At 41.1% G+C, this 15,871-nt stretch overlaps 1 protein-coding gene across 1 annotated transcript; it reads left to right on the top strand.

The window, feature by feature from the left end:
* Nucleotides 1-5,589: 5,589 nt before the first annotated feature.
* On the top strand, nucleotides 5,590-9,253 carry LOC118420114 (leucine-rich repeat-containing protein 15-like). Its single transcript, XM_035826816.1, has 4 exons — nucleotides 5,590-5,595; nucleotides 6,647-7,829; nucleotides 8,427-8,921; nucleotides 9,117-9,253. The coding sequence occupies exons 1-4, from the start codon at nucleotides 5,590-5,592 to the stop codon at nucleotides 9,251-9,253; spliced, it is 1,821 nt and encodes a 606-aa protein (XP_035682709.1).
* The last annotated feature ends 6,618 nt before the right edge of the window (nucleotides 9,254-15,871 follow it).

Raw genomic sequence — 15,871 nt, 5'->3', positions numbered from 1 at the left:
GGGGGGGGCGACTACTCTCTCTTCGCAGCCTGGCGCTGAATTTGGTCTGGTCTGGTTTTATCTGACTATAATAGTAACTGAAATCTTCACGATCATAGCACCAGAACTGTTAAGGATAATAGCAACAGGACTCTTTAGGGTTATGGCAACAGAACTCTATAGGATCATAGCACCAGAACTATTAAGGATCATAGCAACAGAGCTCTTTAGGGTTATGGCAACAGAACTCTATAGGATCATAGCGACAGAATTCTTCTAAGATCATTGCAACAAAACCGTTAAGAATCACATCAACGGACCTCTTTAGTATTATAGCAAAATAACTATCTAGCATCATGGCAACAGAAATCTTTACGATCATAGAAACAGAAATCTTAAGTATCCACGAAAAAACTTTTAAGGCTCAACAGAACTCCTAACGTTCCTGTTTTATAAAAGCTCCTCACACAAAAGAATTGAGTAGGGCTTTTAGAGACAGAAGTAACAGCAGCGTTTTCCTTCATGGAGCATTGTTTGTTTTCGTTTTATTGAAAGATACATGTAATAATACAAATAAAGGGACGAGGACGAAGTAACGGCGGACTCAAGTTGCAACCAACTCAATTTAGCGCCGCCACTTATACAAGAATTGAAAATGATATATTACGCAGGACTATAATAGATAAATAATAAGTATATACAGTAAGCGTGAGTCAAACACCCCTGACGGAAGAAAAATAAATCAGAAAATGATAACTGAGCTAAAAATGATTTCTTGATAATTATAATGTTAACATGTGTGGCCATTATAATTTTACAATTGACGTTGAAAGAACAGTAAACCCTACCACATAAAATTAACATTTCTTTGGCATCGTTTGCAAGACTAGTAATATCATATAAATGTTCATGTATCCTAAAAAGCATAACCGAGGTGGACTGAGCGCTGGTAAGTATGAATAGGGCAGTGCAATAGGTAATGTGAAATCGTTTCGTGTGGACAACCGCAGCTGCAGGCTGGACTTGAGTAAAAAGACTTTGATTCAAGCTGCAGGTGCCCATACGAAGTCGGGAAATGAGAATACAGGAGAGTCGAGAATCGAAGCTAAAATGGCTGAATTTGGGAGGGCGTACTGATTTATAAAAAATTGAGAAATTAGCATTGTTGGTCTATCATGTAGAGTCACGACGTGTGCGCTGTATAAATGGTTGGAAAATGCCCCACAGCCGGGTTAATTTCTTTAATTACTGCCGGGCACCCGCTCCCAGCTCCACCCACCAGTCTCACTCGTTTCCCACGTGGCCCCTGACCTACTGGCTCACTGATTCTCTCTTCGGTTCTTCACACGCCCAGACTGCTCTCCCTCCATTTAATTAGAGTGCCTGTGGATATCTGTATGAACACGACTAATGAATAAACTTTGTACAGCATGTGTAGCAGGAACAGTGCATCAACAAGAACTAAATAGACGGTAGATCTCGGTTTTCATAGCTCGTTTTCTTTAAATTCATGCATGACGAGAATTCAGTAGAAAATTCTGCACCAAATGCTAACTGTCAGAGTAATGCAATATATGGAAAAAAGCATTATCAACACGCCCATCTAAGTAAGGCTTTCCCCACTCCGTTGCGCAACATTCACACCGAGCTCTGCAATTGGTCGATTTGTGGTCGAGCACCCTCGTGACGTCAGCTTTAGACAATCACCACGCCCATGTAAGTAAGACTAATCAAACATTGTTTTTCTAACTTCATTGCGCCACAGCCACACCGAGCTCGCATCTGGGAGGCACTAGTGGAACAAGACGACTGAGGACAGCCTTTCGTGACGTCCTTTTAAGAGAATACAAACTGTCAATAGGCTGCCCAGCTTGAGAGGTAAGTTTGGAGAAACGTAAGGTAAGTAATATATATTTTCAAAACTCAAACCACCTGGTGAGAAAAATCCATTATGTCGCTATGAAGGCAACTGGAAGCTTCCAAAATGTTGCCGAGAAAATTCATAGCTGCAACATCGCTTTCAAATAACTTTCACAGGGCCAAATCATTAGAAAGATCACTTCACCAGAAATTACTGATTTTATTTCTTTGGATTCGCTCTTTTTTTCTTACTTAAAAAAATCCTACATTTGCCATTTAGTATATGAATGAATTCCAAACGCTAATATTGTGACAAGACCATTACAAAATGCTCTTGTCTTCCCAATTGTTTAGATTGTCCTATTTATTGAAACACTTAAAATGTGCAATTTAATGCTCGAAATGTCAAACAGCCTAAAATGTTGACTGATCGAGGAAAGGTTTCAATCTATATCAGCAAGTCTGTTTCTTCTTCTTCTATTTTACGACTCTGTTATCATCCTGCAATCATCTGTGAACCAAAGGATTACATTGATGTGGCCTTATCTTCTTATCTGGTCCAAACGGCGTCATGAAAATGATAATGAAAGAAAAACGAGTAAACAACCTCCATGTTAATGTTAATATGCAAACAGCCAGCTCCAGACAATCAGCACAGTCATATCAGTAATATTCGCCATTATTGTAGCAGTTACTCAATCATCAGGGATAGGACTTTAGAAATGGTCTGACGTTTCAGGGAGAATCTCTACCTTTCCTCAGTGACTCTGAGCAGATCTGTTGAGCAAGTTTTATACCCACCCTATATTGATATTCAAAGGAGATGAAGACAAATATTGGATAGTCAAATAGGAAACAAAAGTAAGGCTATGTCAAAACATGGTTGATGCAAATGAGTCAATTAGTCTTTTAGGACAGGACGGAGGCTACTTGGACGTTTGGTCGTTTCCAAAATGATATCCAGTTGCTTCTAAATCAGTAACTGCCGTTATGCGTATCGCATTGCCTGGATGTCCTAACTTAAGTTAACTAAACTAAACTTAAGTTAATTAAGCTATATTTGTTTGCCGCGCGTTTCATTCCGCTGCTAAATCACTCAGCCGCAGTGACGCCGCGAACGTGCTCTACAAGATCTCAACCAGCATCACAGCCACCCCAAAAAGTGCCACACACTATGAGGGGCTGTCAGCTCCTTCTCGTACTGAGAATAGCCTGGCATTCTACCCTCCGTTATCCCGAGTAGACTTTCGCCTGAACTGAACTTAGCGCCCCAACCAGGAGTAGAGGTCAGCAAATCATGGGCTTCGCGAAAGAAAACGACACAGAAGTACAAAACCCTCTCGATGACATAAAGAAGTGTGTCGAAAACGGAACGTTTCTTTCATCTTATTTTCCAGTAGAGGCGTTAAATACTTTATGAAAGTACGAGTATTTCTGGAGGAGACAGAAGCCTGCAAAATTCTTTTCGACACCAATTGCAAAAAGATAAAGAAATACCAAAAAAGGCCAACCCCTCTATTGTTTCTACTGTTTTTATAGTTAAGAAGAGAGGATGTACTGAATATTGATTGCTCCGGCAAAACAGTCATGAAATATAAGTTTAAACACCGTGACGATTAAGATTTAATGTATTTCCCCTTCTAATATCTGGTCTACATGTATAAGTTTGGTCAGTTTCTGGTCCATTAGTGTTTATTTGAGCACCTTCGTGTCACTCGTGACGTCAGCTTCAGATAATCACCACGCCCACCTAAGCTAGACTAATCAAAGGTTGTTTTCCCCACTCCGCTGCGTATCGGCCACGCCAAGCTCACATCTGACAGGCACCAGTGCAACACGAGGACTGAGCACAGCCCAGCATGACTCCCTCACCCAGAACAGAAGGTGGCAACTAAAGAGTTTCTGACCAGCTTGCGAGGTAGGTTTAGAGAAACTAAGGTAAGCGTGTTCTCAGAAATCAAATCGCCTGGTGAAAAGTCCTTCATAATGCCCTAGAGAAGGCATCTGGAAGCTGACAAAACGTCGCGCAGAAAACCTTATGGCTGCTTTTGTATCATGGTCAGCACCAACTTTCAAATAACTAACGAAGCTGATAAAACTAGTCATAGAATCAAGCCTTTGACGGGTACCGATCATTGGAAAATGCACTTTGTACGCGAAATTCTAACTTAAAAATGCGGGTAGGATATGTTTTTTTAAAAATTGTCCTTTATTCATTTTTCAAAAATAAAAGGCATCAACAAAGGAAAGCCATGGCAGATACAAAACTAGACACATGTGGTATCCCAAAAACATAAAAACCAGAACACAGTCTTGTACTGTAAACCCCATTGCTCTTATTCACTTAACAGTAATATTTCTCTTCAGAGTAGAGCATGTTACCGACCAGCCTTCATGTCCCGCCCCTTCTATTGCGTCAGTTTCACCAATCCTTTGGATTCGTTCGTTTTTCTGAGTTGAAAAAAAAAAAAAGAAAAAAAAAACAGTGAAGAAATTCTTTCAGTTTTCTTTTTATTAATACACTCAAACTCTATGGTTTTATGCTCGTATAGTGTTGACTTTGGCTCCTGTCCAATGTGCCTTGTCTAAATCAGAATGCCTGTTTCGTGTTTTCTTTCATTTCACGCGCCCATTCCTTCATCAATCGAGAACCAAGGGATTAAATGGACGTGCCCGAATCTGATCTGGTCAAAACTACGTCGTGAAAATGTCAGTAAAAGAAAAACGAGTAAACAACCTCCATGTTAAATGTTAATATTCAAACAGCCAGCTTCAGACCATCAACATTCAATTTACCATATCAGTAAGACTACTCTAAGGCTGTTTGTCACTCTGCATTTCGGCACAGAAATGGTAACAAGTGTTCTGGCGCTCTCTCTAAAGAATTGTAATATTATATAGCCCTCGGGCATGAATATGCAATAAAGATTATTATTATTATTCTTCTGCATGTTTTGCGTTTGCACGGATTGATTGTTTTCATACAGTTTGCAATTGTATGCTGATAACGTTTGATTTCTCTGCATGATTAGACTTTGTAGGGGTGAGTTATTTTTGTAGAGTGTGTATACTAATAATGCTTCATTGTACGGATTGGCTGTTTTTCTATAGTTTGTATGCAAATGTTTTATTGTTCAGCATGGTTTAATTGTGTGAAGATTGTTTTATTACCTCCATGAAATGTCATGGAGGTTATATTTACCTCCATGAAAAAATGGAGGTATAGTTTTTGGTGTGTCTGTGTGTGTGTGTGTGTGTCTGTGTGTCTGTCTGTGTGTCCGCATATTTGTGGTCAGCATAACTCATGAAGGGCTGGGTGGATTGGTTTCATACTTGGTGTGTTGGTAGTGTGTGATGAAAGCTGGAAATGATTAGATTTTGGGCCCCCTAGCGGCATTTTAGGCATGCAGGTAGCTTAGGCAAAGATGTTCATAATGATATATATGTTATGCAAATGAGGACTTTATTTGCATAATTAATGAGGAAATTATATAGTTCCATTGTTTTCAATAACTGGACAAAATAAATGTAACACATGTTAATTATGATAGGTGGGATGTAAGCAGATAGCAAATATGGTAATGGAAACTTATTTGCATAATTTATGGAAAAATTGCAAAACCTTAAGATCAATAATGGGAATTTTACAATTGTGACATGTGTACGTTAGCCAATGATCAACAACACCATGCATAAATTATGTTAATGTGTTAGTCAATTGCATGAAATTTACGAAAGCTTTAAATCTTCATGGAGGTATGTGGTCGCAAAACTCTAGTTTTGTATAGTTTGACGACATTACTGTTCTGGTTCTTCGCTCTATGACCATAGCATTTTAAAACTCTTTTCTATATATTTTATTGACTTTAGCTTTTAATTCTAGCTGTATGATAATAATCACGATTCTATCATTTCTACATACTTTACCATCATTATTTTTCTGCTACTTCAGTTGTACGATAATGATTATTGAGTTTTATAATATGTAACGTTATCACTATCCATTGTCACATGTCATTGTATGTTACCTATTAGTAAGTATGTCCAACAAATGTGAAAATATTATATACTTTAGCAGAGGAGAATGTTGTTTGTTTTGCTCAGGTAACCAGACAACATGGGAAGAAAGCTGCGACGCCTGCTGATGTTCCTTCTCATCATCCTGAAGGAGCCCAACCTGCCAGACGCCGGCCGCACCTGCTCGCCATCATCGGTTCAGAAAACCGGCCGCAGCTGCGAACCACCGCGCTGCGATTGCAGTTTTCTGGGCCTCACCAGCATCCCTCTTAACCTTCCATCATCCATCACAGATTTAGATTTGGCATATAACAAGATAACCATTATTCAGAAAGGTGCATTTGTAAATCTACCCCAGCTACAAAAGTTGAACCTGTTCTCTAACAATATAGCAATGATTCCTCCTGGTATATTTGCAAATCTACCCTGCTTACAAACGTTGGACCTGTCCTACAACAATATAGCAATGATTCCACCGGGTGCATTTGCAAACTTCACCTTGCTACAAGTGTTGCGCCTGGCCGAAAACAAGATAACAATGCTTCAGAACGGTGCTTTTGTAAATCTACCCCAGCTACAAAAGTTGAACCTACAGCACAACCAGATAACAAAGATTCAGCCAGATGCATTTGCAAATCTACCCGGGCTACGACAGTTGTGGCTTTCCAAAAACAAGATAACACCGATTAATCCAGGTATATTTGCAAATCTACCCTGGTTAGAAAAGTTGTACTTGGGGGGCAACCAGATAACATTGATTCAGGAAGGTACATTTGTAAATTTGGCCCAGCTACAAGAGTTGCAATTGGACCTGACCAACAACCAGATAACATTGATTCCGCCGGGTGCATTTGCAAACTTTACCTTGCTACAACAGTTGTACCTGGGCAGCAACAAGATAACATTGATTCAGAAAGGTACATTTGTAAATCTTACACGGCTACGAGAGTTGTACCTAAACTACAACCAAATAACAATGATTCAGCCAGGTGCATTTGCAAATCTACCAGGGCTACGAGAGTTGTGGCTGGACAACAACCAGATAACAACGATTAAGCCAGGTATATTTGCAAATCTACCCCAGCTACAAGAGTTGAACCTACACTACAACCAAATAACAACGATTAAGCCAGGTATATTTGCAAATCTACCCCAGCTACAAAAGTTGTACCTACACTACAACCAAATAACAACGATTAAGCCAGGTATATCTGCAAATCTACCCCAGCTACAAAAGTTGTACCTTACGAACAACAAGATGTCTGCCATTGCCCCTTTAGCTTTCAGCTTGTTGCCCTCTAATCTAGACATAAAACTTGACGGGAACCCCTGGCAGTGTGACTGTAAGATGGTTCCCTTCAGGCTAGATTCGACTGAATTTCCTTCATTTAAAGACCAGATAACATGTGCCGAACCCGCTAACTTACGGGGACAGAAGCTTTCAGATGTCAGTCCTGGAGATTTGGTATGTCCAGAGACAACCACATCAGCACTGTCTGTTGATGTTCAAGTAACCTTAAAGTTTAACAATTCTTACAAAGACACAACAGCCGGCTCCACAGTCAAAAACAAGAAAAACAAAACAAGACCGACAATAGCTTCACCCCTTAAAAGCAACAGTTTCCATGCTGATACCCGAGAAACTTCTATAAACTATCACAATTGGACAGCAGCAGGCTCAACAGTAGGTCCTGCAGAAAAAAGAGCCAAAACCACAGTAATAATAAGTTCAACCGTTAAAACCACTTCAGACAAGTCGGAAACTAAACGTTCCCATGCTGATACCCAAATAACATCTAATGACTATTACAACAGCACAACAGCAGATCTTAAAGGTAAAAGAGGCAAAACTGGAGCGACAGAAAGTCCAACCCTTCAAACCACTTCAGACAAGCCGGAAACCAAACGTCCCCATGCTGATACCCAAATAACATCTAATGACTATTACAACAGCACAACAGCAGATCTTAAAGGTAAAAGAGGCAAAACTGGAGCGACAGAAAGTCCAACCCTTCAAACCACTTCAGACAAGCCGGAAACCAAACGTCCCCATGCTGATACCCAAATAACATCTAATGACTATTACAACAGCACAACAGCAGATCTTAAAGGTAAAAGAGGCAAAACTGGAGCGACAGAAAGTCCAACCCTTCAAACCACTTCAGAAAAACTGGAAAGCAACACTTCCAAAGAATCTGTCCCCGGTTTTCCCATACCTGCTATCATTGGCTCTGTCTGTGGTTCAATAGCTGGCATTGCTCTGATCGGCACCATCATTCTCACAATCTGGTGCAAGAGGAGGACCAAGAATCCCCCTGCAAACTCTTCTTCACCCCCTATTCCTAACATGTCAGTTGCTGTAGTGAGCAGTGGCAAGGATCACCAGTATGAAGATATAGACCAACATAATCAGACAGGGCAAGGCCAGTCTCAGGCTAACCCCCGACCTCTGAACGCTGACAACCTGTCACATAACGTGCTAGCTGCCCTAAACCCAAACCTTATGTACAGAGGTGCAGGAGCACAATCAAAGGTGCTAGCTGCCTTAGATCCAAACCCCATGTATGTAGGTGTGGGAGCATCAGCAAAAGACCAAACATCTTCAGCAATGATCAGTGGTCATGATAAGACAAGGCAGGGACAGTCTCAGGTCATCACTGAATCCAACACAACAGCTACTGTAGTGACCAGGGTTCATGATCAGCAATATGAAGATGTAGACCAAGATAATGAGAGAGGGCAGGGCCAGTCCAACCCAAACACCACACCTAATCAGAAAGGGCAGTCTCATGCTAACACGCAACCCCTGAAAGTTGAAAACCTGACACATCACGAGTTGGTAGCTGCCTTAGATCCGAACCCTATGTATATGGGTGTGGGAGCATTATCAAAGGGCCAAACATCTACAGCAATGTCCAGTGGTCAATATCAGACAGAGCAGGGCCAGGGTCAGTCTCAGAACATCACTGAATCCAACAACCCACACAAGACAGCTGCTGTAGTGACCAGTGGCCATGCCCATGAGTATGAAGATGTAGACCCCCAACATGATCACACAGGGCAGGGTCAGTCTCAGGCTATCATGGAAGCCAGAAATCCATCGTATGGCACAGGGCAGATTACCTCAGAGCAAAGTTCCATGTACAAAGCCGTAGGTCAGTCTAATGACATTACTGAATACAACACAAACACCACATCTGCTTTAGAGACCAGTTGTCATAATCACTTGTATAATGATATGAGCCAACATAACGAGACAGGTCTGGGCCAGTCTTGGGCCTTCATGGAAGCTAGAAACCCATCGTATGGCACAGGGCAGATTGACCCAATGCAAAGTCCCCTGTACAAAGTCGAAGGCCAGTCTCAGGCCATCTCTGAATCCAACACAAAACCATAGTCACTATAGTGACCAGGTCATGGCCATGACCATAAGTATGAAGAAATAGACTGTGTAACCAGACAGGGCTTTGACTGTTTCAGTCAATAACTGAATTCAGCACAAACACCGTAGCTGTTGTAGTGACCAGCGGCCATGATCATCAGACAGAGCAGTGTCAGTCTCAGGCCATCAATGAATCAAACACAAACCCCGTAGCTGTTATATAGTGACCAGAGTCCGGCCATATTCAGACAGGGCAGGGCCAGTCTCAGGCCATCGCTGATGATGAGACCATCTACCCTGTCCCTGAAGCCAAAAGATGTTTGTATGAGATGTCTGCAAACGCCGCTCCAAGGCAACACACTAAGGTGAATTTTCTTGTTTCCTCGGACAGAAAACACTTAATAAAGATAAGATGAACCCTCTCCCCTGTCATGAGGCGGATACCCCCGTGCATGTTTAGCCAGATGGTGCCATGTATATGAAACCAGAGATGTTCTGTATGAGATGCATCACAACGCTGTTAGACTACATAGACCTCATTTATCCCTTGTCAAATAACTTTATTTATGAACAACTTTAGTTGCTTGTAGTGGACCCAACATGCTATGTATGACAGCACAGTCCCTTTAAAGGAGCGTCTTACAGCTTTCCTTATATCCTGTGTGTGGTTTTGTGCAACACTCAAGTTGTTTTGTTATCTGCTATGTTTATAGTTGTTTGCAATGTAACTGATTTCCTACTCGGTTTAATGCCTCTCGGGAAGAAGTTCCACCCTGAAAGCTTCTTACCTTGAACTACATCGTTATGGAACAAGCTTCCTCTGGATTACTTCCCTGATGGGTGCGTTAGATTAAACATTTTAAGTCAATGGTAAACAAACATCTGAAATGATACTTCAGGACAGTAACCCAAACATTTAGAGGCTCTTTTTGTGGTGAACCTAAAGTAAAAAAAAACACAAACTCTGGAGTGAGGGCCTTAACCTTAACATCAATTATTACGCTTTTTTAACAGATGTTGTTTGGGCAGTGTAGCTGTACTGATGTGTTTGTGTTATGGGGATATACAGTAGAGCTAAGGAATTGGATTACAGTAGTAAGTCAGTAACATTTCAGTATTGCACAGTATAGTAGGTTTGCTGAGGGTTTTACATTTGTGGTAGAAAGTGATATATGGCGAATTGCAAGTTCCTGCACGGACCAAGTATTCAGGAGTCCGTCTTTGCAGTCACAGTGCCTGGCCTTGTATGGTTTTATATGACTATTATAGCAACAGAACTCTTTGTGATCATAGTAACTGAACTTTCTAGTATCATGGCAACAAGACTGTTTAGAATCATAGCATCAGAGCTCTTTACCCCCATAGCAACAGAACTCTTTACGCCCATAGCAACAGAACTGTTACAAATTATAGCAACATTTAGGACAATAGCAGCATATCTCTTGGCGATCATAGAAGCTTAACGAGCATAAAATAGAAGTCTTTGGGATTAAGGCTCATAGAAACAGAACACTGTACGTTCTTTACGATAATAGCAACAGAACCCTTTATCCTTCTAGATTTATGTTATAGAGAACAACCCCAGAACAAAGAAAACAGACAACCGTTAGATGTTAACGTTGTTAACAGGCTTCAAAGAGCATTTGAAACCAGCACAGAATGCGCGGCTATAGGCCCAGTCGTCACACATTAAGGACTGTCAGCACAGAATGTACGGCTATAGACCCAGTCCTCACACACTAAGGACTGACAGCACAGAATGTACGGCTATAGGTCCAGTCCTCACACACTAAGGACTGTCAGCACAGAATGTACGACTATAGGCCCAGTCCTCAAACACTAAGGACTGTCAGCACAGAATGTACGGCTATAGGTCCAGACCTCACATACTAAGGACTGTCAGCACAGAATGTACGGCTATAGGTCCAGTCCTCACACACTGAGGACTGTCAGCATAGAATGTACGGCTATAGGCCCAGTCCTCACACACTAAGGACTGTCAGCACAGAATGTACGGCTATAGGCCCAGTCATCACACACTAAGGACTGTCAGCACAGAATGTACGGCTATAGGCCCAGTCATCACACACTAAGGACTGTCAGCACAGAATGTACGGCTATAGGCCCAGTCCTCACACACTAAGGACTGTCAGTACAGAATGTACGGCTATAGGCCCAGTCCTCACACACTAAAGGTGGGTTTACACCTGCGTATATTTTCAAGTGCGCGTGAGTTCCGCATGAAATTTTGTCAATACGCGGCCGAACGCCCAACATTTGGATTTTTTTGGAATAAATTAAATTGTATGTCGAGCCCATCTGGCGTTTGAATTACGACTTCAGCGTTTTCATTTCGCATGAGATGCGTATGATTGCAACTGAAATGCGCAACAAAATTTTCCGTACTGCGAATAGATTCGTATGGGGTACGTATGTTGGGCGTTTTCCGGACGCACACAACGCCTACCGACCGCATGTCTGACGCACCTGGTGCTAACTACATTCCAAACGCATTTTAGGTGTGTCAGAGGAACAGTTTGTGTTACATATACTTTTGTTTGCGAGCATTGCCAATAGAGTATTTTTGTTAGAGGAACCCATTGTACTACGTATGCTTTTGTTTACAGGCAGTGCAAGTAGAACATTGACAAGTAAACAGTGAAGAGGTTTTTTTTATTCATTTGCGAAGCAGTGAAGCAGTGACACTGTCCTTTTACAGTAATGTGGGCCATCATTTACCTTTAGAAGTTATGTGCACTGTTAAGATTGTGTTTGTTTTCACTTTGTCCTTAATGATTTCCCCTATCATCTTAGTATTTCAACTACTATAAAAATCACACCCATAAACACCACAAAACGTATTCAAGATCTTTATTAAAACCCGTAAATTAAACAATTATGAAACCTTACGCCCTCTTTCAAAGTTGTAATATGGCTCTATATTGCACCTTTATATCATGTGGTTCTACACACAAAAAAGTGCCATTATCAGCAAATTAAGTCAAATATCTGTTACACAAAATGGCACGTGTGTCACACAAATTGACCCAGTGCTTGAGCAGATTCCTCTACATCTTCCCGTCCCTGGAGGCTCTGTTGGGACCAGTTACATTCATGGTTTCCTGCAAGTTGTGACCATCTCTCCATGCCCCCGGTACAAATTCGTCGGTCCTGGCCTGGATCTGACATCATAAACCGGAAGATTCCAAAAAATCCCTATCGACCAGAGGATTTGTCCATTCTGTCCAGCGCTAATAGAAGACGAATATCACTTTATGGTTGTATGTCCCAAATATTCCGATATACGCAATTCTCTATACAGAAGGCTGTCATTTTGTACACAAGGATTTATCCAAATGGACCTGAAGTGCAAATTCAAATACATAATGACATGTGACAATCCCTGCATGGCAGATATAGGAAAATATATCAAAGAAGGTTTAGACATTAGAAATTCCCCAAATGATTGTAAAAGCCTCCAATGAATGTCAGAAACCTATCCCATACTACAACTCCTGTATTAGTTAGATAAGCCTTAAGTTATGTTATAGCACTGTAGTTATGTAGATGCCATACTTTGTACCTCGTACAATTGTTGTGCAATAAAGTTATATACATCTTGAGATGATTTTTTTTTGTCTGGAGTCAGATGCAACTTCGTATTTATTCCAAATCTGGAGTGTGCGTCGATCACGCTATCAGTACGCGTAGTATGCGCAAAGCGATCGTAGAACGCACGGTACTAAATCGTGATCTATATGTGCATTCGTTATACGGTCGCTCATGGTGCGTTGTGTCTGCGCTGTAAGAACGCTATGTACTCGCATTGCCGCGATTTCCGCGTATTACTGCGTGTAAAGCGCAAACATGTAGCGTCTTCATAGCGCAATCGACCGACGTGGGACCACTGTATTGCGCATCCCTAACGTTTTGGGCACCAAACTGCGTACGAATGATAGTTTTGTGCATGTCCAAAACTATCAGACGAACTGGGCGTATATTTTCGTTTGCCTGCGTACGTGAAACTTTCTAAAGACGATTCAGATGCGATAGAGGTGCGACTTGTGCGTGAGGCCGCGTATTGAAGAAATTAGTCAAAATGTCGAAAAATGTCAAAACGGAATTCATGCGGCATGAAAATATACGCAGGTGTAAACCCACCTTAAGGACTGTCAGCACAGAATGTACGGCTATAGGTCCAGTCCTCATATACCATGGAAGGTCAAAAGAATTGAGTAGACAGAAGTAACACTCATGTGTCATTATTTTGTAACTTTGGAACGTTTGTGCTGTTTTACTTAGAGTACATTTATTCAAATGGAACCAAGGAATGCATCTTTGTTCACACCATGCCACTACTGAATACACTATCGAATAGATGAAATATGTTTGAGTTTTACAAATTAATATCTAGCAGTAACAACGTATCACGCCGAATAAAGAGTTGTATTTGGATTGTCATCGTTTCATCTTAATTCATGCATGGAGAAAAATAAGGTAAAATCTGAACCAAAAAATCAGTCTAGCAAAACGTAAGTCTATATAACAGTAACTTGATTTAGAAAGGTTGAACGTTTTTATCAATTTTTAAGATCTCCGTTAGGCTCTAGGCCTACGTCACATTTCCTACCCGGGGCCCTGCTGGGCTGTTTGCGGACACGAGAAATGAAAGTTTCTGACTTTCACTAACTAAAAATATGCATAAGGCATGCGATGCTGAATAATTTTGGGTACATTTTGTGTTTTTGTTGCTTTTTATATCGTATCTTTCGTTCCCCTAAGCTGCCCGGCCGGCCCCTTTGTGGAAATGCAACGTTAGCCTTACGAGTATACACATGTACGAAACTAAGCTTCCTAGAGTCCTTGAAATGAAAGAAAACAACAAAGAGGAAATATGTACCAGCCTACGTGTAAATAATACGAACAGATGCTCTCCGCATCGTGTCCAACTCCTGCACCAACGTTAGAGAAAGTGGCACAACCCAAACTGATGGCGTTTCGCGTAAGACGTTTCTGACCCTTGACGGACAGCAGCAGCAAGATTCTTAACCACATAACGTATCAGGCTAAAACAGACAACAAACTCACACGTTACCGGTTATAACGTTTTTATTTACAAAGAAGCTTGTGGACAATTAGAAAACTGCACCCGCTAAGAGCTAACGGCTGCCCAACTTTTATGACACCTAGTGGATAATCTAGAAACTGCGCATCCATCCAATGTGAGTGTATGGCTGCCCAGCTTTTTGTCAGTTTTCATCCCACAAAATCCCACAGAAAGGAAACACAGATGTTAGACAGCACAAAGTTTTGCGTAGATCACACTTGGATACTGCTATTACTTAGTACACAAAACCAATATTTACAGCATATCTATAATCAGAGTCTTGGAAAGACAAAGGCGTAATTATAAAGGCTCGTACAGAAAAGTACAGATGTTTCCTTCATTCCGTAATATTCAGCAGTGCAGACAACTTCGTGAAAGCTCATGCTAATGTACATTTCGGTCTGCGAGAAAAAAGAATAATACCTTTGCATGGCATATTAATAAATTACGTGTACATTATCACTTCAGAGGCGCCAAGAGGCTGTTCAGAGGTTGGTTCTTAACAAAGCATTGAAATATAACAGACTTTTCCTGGGGTAAGTCATTATAAAAGGTAATTCCTAGAAGAAAATGTGACCAAATTATTTTGCAGGCATACGAAAGTGTGATAACTTGTAAAGTAGTTCAAAATGATTTCAAAGATGTTGACAAAAATGGACCAAACTTAGCGGAAAGCCGAACTGCCTTCAGTCTCTCGTGGCCTCAGTCAGGAAAATGGCGGATCAACAAGGGAACAGCGGAGAGGAATTCAACCTACTGGGACGTTTTTTCGTAACATTTTTCATATAAGAATACCTTTATCTACCTAGAAATGGTGTAATTCTCCAATATCGGTAACAGTCCGGCCAGGAAATGAAAAATGGAGGAAATATTCCACCTACTGGGACGGCGGGGAGTTCGGATTATTCTTATATTATATTTTTTTTTCAAATATTCAGATGAACATATAAAACGACAAAATTCAAGAATTAAGAAAACCTGGGCAAAAAAGCAGGTCAAACTAGTACAGACTTTGAAATATTGGCAACAATCAAGCCAGAATTGAGAAAAATGGATAAAACACAGAAAAAAACTAAAGACATGTTTCAACTATCCAGAATAAAAAATTAAAGATATAGATTTTAAATTTCAAAAGTTAAAATGCGTCACTCGATCCCTCTGATTTGGTTCAGTCCCTCCTGGGTGCGATAAAACAAACATGTGTCCAACCCTGGTGTGTCACTAGTCCAACCCTGGTGTGTCACTAGTCCAACCCTGGTGTGTCACTAGTCCTCCCGAGGGCTCGCCTGGCCACAGGTCTATCAGCTGGGAAGCAGCTTGTCGTTGTCCTCCCCCGGCTTGACTCAAAGCTCTTACAACAAACAAACAAATAAACAAAGATACAAAAAGGAAACACATGGTGATATGTGCCCTGCGTGTCACGGGTGCCCTGTGTGTGACGTTTGTGTATGTGTGTGTGTGTGTGTGTGTGCGGTGCACATGTGTGTGACGTGTGTGTTTGTGCGTGCGTTGTATGTGTGTGCGTG

The sequence above is a fragment of the Branchiostoma floridae genome, chromosome 7, assembly GCF_000003815.2.
Source record: "Branchiostoma floridae strain S238N-H82 chromosome 7, Bfl_VNyyK, whole genome shotgun sequence".
NCBI lineage: Eukaryota > Metazoa > Chordata > Leptocardii > Amphioxiformes > Branchiostomatidae > Branchiostoma > Branchiostoma floridae.
The sequence above is the reverse complement of the archived record's forward strand: the minus strand, read 5'-3'. Positions and strand labels throughout refer to the sequence as shown.

What these genes read in the sequence shown, in the direction of transcription:
- LOC118420114 (XM_035826816.1), top strand. An exon ending in CACAACAGCAGATCTTAAAG is followed by an intron (nt 7,830 to 8,426) that starts GTAAAAGAGGCA and finishes CCATGTATGTAG; the next exon opens with GTGTGGGAGCATCAGCAAAA. An exon ending in ACATGATCACACAGGGCAGG is followed by an intron (nt 8,922 to 9,116) that starts GTCAGTCTCAGG and finishes ATAACGAGACAG; the next exon opens with GTCTGGGCCAGTCTTGGGCC.